Here is an 8884-nt window from a genome sequence, read left to right on the forward strand (position 1 = left end):
ACACACACACACACCTACACTCTACACTCACTCCTATGCACACACACACCCACACTCTACACTCACTCCTATGCACACACACTCTCTATAATCACTCTATGCACACACACACGCACACTCTACACTCACTCCTATGCACACACACACACACACACCCACACTCTATACTCACTCCTATGCACACACACACCCACACCCTAGACTCACTCCTATGCACACACACACACTCACAACCTCATGCACACTCTACACTCACTCCTACGGCCCATGCACGCTAACACACACACACACACACACACACACACAGAGGAGGAGGAGAGGAGCATGTTGCCCTTTGACTGCAAATCTTATATGAGCAAAATAGAGTTAACATTTGGGAAGAACAGCTGAAAGAAGACAATTCTGTTTTGGCTGGAAGAAAATATTCCAAGGTGACATACAAATTACAAACACCACACTCTCTCACACACATGCGCACGCACGGACGCACACACAAAGCTCCTTTCCTCAGGTGAAAGCACAGGTTTAACAGCCAGGCTGACATGACTCTTACCAGTGAAATACTTCACTTTATGTTTTCAGTGCACCTGCTTGTTGAAAGTATGTAAGTGTTTCATCATTACTAAGACACAAGCAGTCAGGAAGTGTGTGTGTGTGTGTGTGTGTGTGTGTGTGTCGGACTCTAACACTCTCTCGCACACAGGCTCTGTCAGAGATGTGCCGGACCGATGCCCTTTGACTGATGGACACAGAGCGCCTTCCATCCTGACATATACACACTTCTCCACTCGAGGTCAAGCACCTCATTTGGGCAGAGTGTATCCTCTGCCTCCTGGATACCCGGGGGCCATTTCATTATTTAGGCTACTCTTCAAGGGCAGACAACATATTTGCCTTATGAGAAGAAATCGGAGCAATTGCCCTTTTCTCAAACGATGTATGCTTCCGTATTGGGTGTCTTAGGAGTTGCTTGCCAATCCTTGACTTTCACAAGAACAAAGCTTTGAGAAACCTCCCTTAAAAATGACTTACATCTGAGAAAGATGTGATTTCCTGAGGTAAAATGAGCAATTTAGTTCAGTCAATAATGACAACGGGATATGATCATCATAGTATACTGGTAAGTGTTGTTGTTGTTGATGCTGATGTCTTAGTGGTATGTTGTTGTTGTTGTTTTTGGGGTTTTGCTGGTGCAGGTCTTTTGGAAGCTCTTTAGGGATGATTAATAGTGTTGTTGTTGCAGTCACACTGAATCATTACTAAGAGCTTCAGGTCCCTGAGTGAGCATTTGTGTGTGTGGTAGAGGGATACTGTGTGTGTGTGTGTGTGTGTGTGTGTGTGTGTGTGAGTGCGTGAGCGTGAGAGAGAGCGAGATGCACAGACATGCACGTAGGTTGTTAGATGCCTAGACATGCACCTGACAAACATGCACATGCACACACACAGACTCACCTGTGAAGAAGACAGACGGCGAGCCCTCTCCTTCAAACAAGCCTTTGGTTTTGGAGTCAAAGCGGAGCCAGAGTCCAACCGCAAACACAGCTGAGCCTGCCAACTGCCCACACACACACACACACATACACATACAGAGAGAGAGAGAGAGAGAGAGAGAGAGAGAGAGAGAGAGAGAGAGAGAGACATCTATAAGGACAGTGTACATAAGAGTGAGACACAAGCGACAAAAAACAGGGAGATACTTGACCAGTGCTTTTGTGCCACAGAGGCTCCCAGTCACACTTCACCCACATTACAGTTTGACAGTTTGAAGGGCACACACACAAGCGCGCGCCGCTCACACTCAAACACGTCGCCCTTCGTCCCTCCCACTTTAAACGACCTCATTGTGTGTCTTAAAATTAGGCCATGCGCAGGCCACGTCCATGCATAACACACGACTAAACGGTTGTGCGACGCTGGTTATTGTGAAATAAAATAAACCAGGTCAAACCGAGGCCAGTTCCTAATCTTCCTTTCTCTTTGACCAGATTTTCCACGGTAAACTTTCCACTCGTAACCTCACGGTGAGCGCTTCCTAAACACTGGGGCAATGCGCTCAGTGCAGACCCGTCACCTGCTCCGATGAAATAAGAGAGATAATTATTCACTGAAACCTGTCTGTGGTATGTGGCTACGCTTAATCTATCTAAAACATATAGAGTAATTAACCTCTGTGTGAAAACTCGGTGGCCGATACCTGATGCAAACATAAGCTGTTCAGAAACGTCGCACAATCAAGTAGCGAAAAAAAAACATAAAAGGCACATTGTTTCAAGCAGATACGTAAATACCAACGAATACACAGAAATTACAACGCAACTAAAACGTTGTGGAAATTCTGTTAGAACATCGTGTGGCTTTCCATTGACTACTGGAAGTATATTTTACACAGAGCAAAATGGAGACCTACCCAAAAAAGAACGTTGAAGAAAAACATCAGGTATTTTAAACATCTGTAACCTCCATCGAGCCCCATGCTGTTCTTGTTAATGCCAGCAAGTTAAATCGGGTAACACAAGAACTTGCTGTAATGTAAGATGTAAGAATCCTAGAGTTTCACAGCTTCGGTTCTGGCGAGAAAACCGAAAGTGAATTCCGGAATCGGCCGTTAAACATTAACACCACATTCAGGTAAGGAGGGCGGGTCCTTTCCCAGCCGTAGTTGATACATCTCTCTGTGGGTCACAATTCAAGCGTAACGTTATTGACAACGAGCTGATAGCCTGGGCTACGTATGATGATAGGAAAGCGAACTAAATTAAAGCAACAACACTATGCTACAATATTTGCGTTCTCTCATATCTTGTTCACATTCATTTTAATAGTATATGGCCAGGTGAAGGACGGATGAACACATCTGTCGTCCCAAATAACTGTCCAGGCATTGCACTAGTAGTTCCGTGGTCGGATCACCCTGCGAATGTAAAAGAAAAAGAGAAGCCTTCACAGCAGGACATCGCCAACAATATCGCCAAAACACGTAATTTAGCATGTTAGCAAGCTTCTGTCAGTCCCAGTTGTTGGAGGTGTTTGTAAGGTTTTTACATGCTTTTCGGTCGGTAGCTTGCCAGCTTTGGACACACTTTCTTATATGTTGCTTCAAGTGAAAATAGGTTTTAAATCACGTTGGCAATAGGCACATATTTAAAGAAACAACTCACTAAACAATATTGTATTAATTCATGTTTACCCTCCACCTTCAACAGATGTGAGCATCCTCAGCCCAACCCAGTGGCGTAACGTAGTAACGACGGGCCCAGGTGCAAGATATTATGACCCCCCCCCCCTAGTGAACGCAAAAAAAAAAATGTATGAATCAACCATACATATTTCGGAAACGATGAACTAAGTCTTGTTTGACTCTCAGCGGGAACATTTCTTAACGTATAAAACCCGTATAATAATACAGAGCACAGCCACTAGTGTTTACGATAACCCTGATCTTAAATTGCTACTTTTCCCCAAAAAATAATAACAACCATGACTGAGATAAGTTTGCCTTTTTAGGTGTATAAATAACATTTGACACTGATGTTCGTTTATCAACAATGCGTAGTTGAACATGCATATCTGCACCTGCTGCACCCCCTCTAGCTACGCCCCTTGGCCCAACCTTTGACCCACATCAGTTTGCATACATAGGAAAACCATTGCCACCGTACTGAGCCACCTGGAACTCCGGGAAACCTATGTAAGAATGCTCTTCATAGACTACAGCTCAGCTTTACAGTTTTTCTCAATTGTTTACACACAAAAACTGGAACTTATGACACAATGACCACAATCTGTAACTCATGTGCCAACTCCCTAAACCAATTCTGCTGAACTATAAACACATTTCCTGCTTTAGACCCAGATTTCAATTGTAAACCACACTTTCTTCAAAACACTACACACAATTATCTGCTTTAGACCCAGATTTCAATTGTAAACCACACTTTCTTCAAAACACTACAAACAATGATCTGCTTTAGACCCAGATTTCAATTGTAAACCACACTTTCTTCAAAACACTACACACAATTATCTGCTTTAGACCCAGATTTCAATTGTAAACCACACTTTCTTCAAAACACTACAAACAATCCTTTTTTATTTTGCACTTCATCAATGCCAAATCTCCTTGTGTTCAGACTGAACACACTGCCATTCAAATGTCAAAACTTCCATTTCCAAGGCTGTTTTGCAATTTGCAATCTCCTGGTTTGGAGAACAATGGATGGCAACATTGAAGTGAGAGGTGAATTTTTATTTTACATTTTTATTTCTTTTTTTGTTCACTGTGCCTATTTTCTATTGTTTGTTCTGTGCAAATCATTTACACATCCCAGTTGTGTTTGCTGTGATGTATAGGCTACAGCACTTTTGGAAAAAATAAAGAAATATTTTTGTTGTTACTGTATATTTGTGTGTTGTTTGTGTGTTGTATTATATTAAAACATTATACAGTTATATTTTACAACCGGAGTAAGCGTACAGTAACACTGAACATGAAAAGACATAATGCTCCTGATACGTAAGGCCTTCATACTGGTGTTTTCCTATTCATAGTAGTGTTTTCCATTCAGCACATCAGTTCAATTGGTTCTTAGAAATGTCTACTCATATGATGGTCTGTGTGTGTCATTTGAGCACAAAATACCATTTTGAGGAGACATAACATTGTTTTGAAGGCAAAGTAGCATTTTGCAGGAGAGATGTAGGGTTTTGCATTTTGTGTGTGTGGTTTTTGGATTTGTGTTTAGAGTTTTGAGAAAATGAGGTATGCTTTCAAAAAATGTGTGTAAGCAATTGAGAAAAACTGTAAACACAATAATCCCAGACAACTAGCTGCACTAGGCCTCCCCACCCCCTATCTGCACCTGGATAAAGGACTTCCTCACAAACCGCCCACAACCTGTTAAACTCGGCCCCCATCTCTCCTCCATCCTCACACTCAGCACCGGCTCTCCACCAGGCTGTGTATTGAACCCACTACTCTACTCTACTCCATCCTCACGCTCAGCACCGGCTCTCCACAAGGCTGTGTGCTGAGCCCACTACTTTACTCAGCACCGGCTCTCCACAAGGCTGTGTGCTGAGCCCACTACTTTACTCAGCACCGGCTCTCCACCAGGCTGTGTGCTGAGCCCACTACTCTACTCAGCACCGGCCCTCCACCAGGCTGTGTATTGAGCCCACTACTCTACTCCATCCTCACGCTCAGCACCAGCCCTCTACAAGGCTGTGTGCTGAACCCACTACTCTACTCCCTGTACACATATGACTGTATTACTACCCATCCCACCAACACTCTCATCAAATTTGCTGTTGACACTACTGAGATTGGACTCATCTCAGGAGATGATGGATCAGTTTACAGAGATAAGGTACAGAAACACTTGTTGTTGTGTGATACATTGTTCTTCATGGCACGAACAGGAGCAGCACTCCAAATTTCGTTTTATGCAAAGCTATACAATGACCATAAAGGCTTTCAATTCAATTAAATTACATTTCAGTTCAACTATATTTTTTCACACGTCACTGTTCCAGTTGCTTGCATCTGATGGTGAGATCAGACATTTCATCACAGGGGGCGGGGCCAGCGACAGGTAGACCCGAAATCTGCCTTCGCATGCAGTTACACACCACAGGCCCATGAGCCGATGTGTGGGGTTCCTCTTGTGTGTTTGAAAGGCGAGAAAGAGTCAGAGAGAACGAGATTATATATATATATATATATATATAGAGAGAGAGAGAGAGAGAGAGAGCGCACTAAGGGCTTGTTTAAATAATTCATCATTTGTGGCTGACATTCAGAGCATCCTCTCTTGCCCTCTCTTTCGCTCACTTGATTTTTCACTTATTTTACGCATGCACGCGCACACAATTGCGCGCTCTCTCAAACACACACACTCACACACAAATACAACACTCACACTCCCATGTAATCTGAGTTTGCGCATGGGATTACCATGAGTTATAAATAGAATATCGGATTAGACAACTGGGCCGCGCGTGGCCCATTTAAACCGTATAGCAAAGAAAGAGACGTGCGTGCGGGAGAAATAGGTCAGCTTCAAATTGCTTACGATAATTACAGTAACTACTTCTATAGTGAGACGAGGTGTACCGGCAACAAGCAATGACTAAATACAGAGTCCGAAATGAAAATTCTTGATGGATTATGCGTGTGTGGGTATTTATGTCTAGTCAGACCATTTCGCTCATCTCATCTCAGTCCCAGTAGCGAAACACTGTACGTGAGGTTGAAGTGTGGCTCACTCACCCAGAAGATGAAATTGAAGGCGAACATGAGGTATTTCACACACATTTCCCCTCCTGTCAGTGCCGCCATCACACCGCTCGGGATCCGTAGCTGCTGCTTCGGTAATATCTGCTCGCGCTGAACGATTCGAGACCCGCTGCCCAGTTGCCTCCGTCTGCCTCTGCTTGCTTTGTGCTTTCTGCTGCTCGGTGTGACACACTAAAGTTCTCTCTTTCTTTCTCTCTCTCTAGCTCTCTCCTATTTGTTCTATCTATACGAAGTCGACACTTCCAATTTTTGTTTTTAATTTATTCATATAATTGATTTCACGTGATTTGTTTAAGATGACATCACCAATTCAGCAGTCACGCACGACTCCACCGTCCATCCATCCCGCATCTTGAGCGTGCCGTTACAACCCCGGCGCCGGTCTTTATGAGAATGACGTCACCGCTGCCAGCGATCGATACATGGGAGAGGCGAGCGACACACGGTGTTCATAAACTGCAGCACACACACCTCACGCCAAAAAGGGAACACAAAAGCGCACACACACACACTCAGATGGGAGACACACATTCACTTATTCACACATAGAGAGCAGCACACGTTTTATTCTCGGCTGAGTTGACTGAGATGCATAAAGTCCACATACATGCGAGATAAATATTCCCACACTTGGAGCATGTTGTCTCATATGGGACTGCTGTTCCTGTCTCAACGGACCGCTCTCTCATTGTCATCTTTAAGGTCATTACTCTTTCACGGACCGCTCTCTCGTTCTCATCTCATTCTCGCACACATGGAAATGCATACAGTCAGTGCAAGTACAGCTGAACAGCATCAAATGCTCGTATTGCCTTTAGGAGAAATGCACAGCATTTTGAGGTGTGGTCTTATGAGCAATTTCATTTGGTATCATCTTCAAAAGAATTATGATGGTACATGGTAATTTAAAGGACAGATAAATACAAGAATCGCTCCTAAAAGCCGCCCATGTAATGTTGTTGCTCGGGTCAGACCGAATCAACAATGTAGGAGAAGACTTCACAGCACGACATTGTCAACAATAGTGTCAAAAGACGCCAGTTAGCAAGCTTTCATCAGTGCCAATTGGGCCGTTGGTGGTTGTTGAATGTTAGATGGATGTCCATTTATGGCACACGTGGCAAACTTAGATAGGAAGCACTTTGTGTGTGGCGGCCTTTCTATGATTTCTAATTTTCCAACTCCAAGATCCAGTCAAGGCCGTGGGTCTGGTCAGCAGGTAGTGGATTACGCACTCTCGATACTTCAAAACTTGAAAGAATATAATCCATTTATTTTGGCTCCAAAAAGGTGAATATAAACAAGTTGTAAATTCAAACAATAAAGCAAAGTTAACAGTAAACTAAAAAAAAAAAAAAGGCTAAACTAGTATCGAAAAGTGGTCCAAAAACCGTATCTTTTACACACCTTTAGACCCAACATTTGGCTACCCAGTCCTCTCCTAATGAGCTGTCCAGGTGACACTACTAATAATCCGTCCAGGTGAGATCTACTGATGAGCCGTCCAGGTGACAATTATTAATGGGCGGTTCAGGTGACAAATTAACAATCATCCTAAAGTTCAATGAAATGGCAGTCCAATATGCAGATAAAGAAACAATATGCAAATATAGAAACAATATAAATCATATAACCCAGTCAAAGTAACCCTGGGCCAATGCAAACTTTATGTCTGGACAAAAATGTCCAAAAACGGCTACAACACTGTGTGTGTGCTGTAGGTGACACTCAACCCTGTGCTGCTGGCACTTACCTCTGGCAGATGAGATAGAGGCACGCCTATGTGTCCTAATACACAACCTCATATCCATTTGGAGGCAGCCATTTTGAATGATGTTCCTGATGAGGGCCTGTGAAAGACCGGACAGTCACCCCACGTTCTTTTTGGGATGTTCTTTCCAGGCGACTGGACGGGGTGAAGTTGTGGGGAAAAAACACTGCACAGGAGATGGTGGCTTTTGTATCCAAAAATATCTATAATCTATATTTATTAACAAGGGGAATATACTCCCCAACATATGTGCCCATGAAATAAAACAAACAGAAACATACAGGCCGTACTCAAAGGCTATTGAAATCACCTGCACTTGGGTACCTGCTTGTCCAAATTGAGGCCTAATCGCAGGAACCTACTCGACCCAAGCCAGGCCCCAAAACATGCACCGTGACTCAGCCTTCAGCTAAGTACACACAGGCCTTACAGAAATCAATCACAGACACAATGCACAAAGACAAGGCACATAGACTAGACATACAGACCAAACACAGAACAGAGGCACAACAGACACACAACAAGGCCAACAGTAACCTCACAACTAGTTACAAAACACTTCTCCTCACATCAGGGAAGTGTTTTACCTCATGCCTCAAAACTAGTCCTCGTTCTCAGTGTTCTTCATAGTCTTTCTAAGCCAGCCTCCTCTTAACAATGAGGCACCCTTTAAATAGGGCACAGCCAATTTGGCTTAATTAGGTCCACCATTGGCTTCAGGTGAGCCAGGACCCAACCATTATGGGGGAGGAGACCATAAAGGGCACCATCCCTTTTTGCCACGGTGAGGAGGGGGAGAATTCACCTTCTCACAGGTC

At 43.7% G+C, this 8884-nt stretch overlaps 1 protein-coding gene across 2 annotated transcripts in view; it reads right to left on the reverse strand.

Annotated features, from left to right (window-relative positions):
* The window catches only part of cd9a (CD9 molecule a), a 13028-nt gene extending 6256 nt beyond the window's left edge, over positions 1 to 6772 (reverse strand). The window contains exons 1-2 of one of the 2 annotated variants that reach the window (XM_012818834.3): positions 6269 to 6772; positions 1453 to 1555 (exon numbers count right to left, since the gene is read on the reverse strand). In XM_012818834.3, the coding sequence (XP_012674288.1) occupies positions 1453 to 1555; positions 6269 to 6337 (172 nt within the window). In that variant the 5' untranslated portion in view covers positions 6338 to 6772. Of the gene's footprint in view, positions 1 to 1452; positions 1556 to 2407; positions 2702 to 6268 lie in introns of those variants that run through there. The other variant, XM_012818835.3, reaches the window with a different exon arrangement.
* Positions 6773 to 8884: the final 2112 nt, after the last annotated feature.

Source organism: Clupea harengus, chromosome 3, assembly GCF_900700415.2.
Source record: "Clupea harengus chromosome 3, Ch_v2.0.2, whole genome shotgun sequence".
Classification (NCBI taxonomy): domain Eukaryota; kingdom Metazoa; phylum Chordata; class Actinopteri; order Clupeiformes; family Clupeidae; genus Clupea; species Clupea harengus.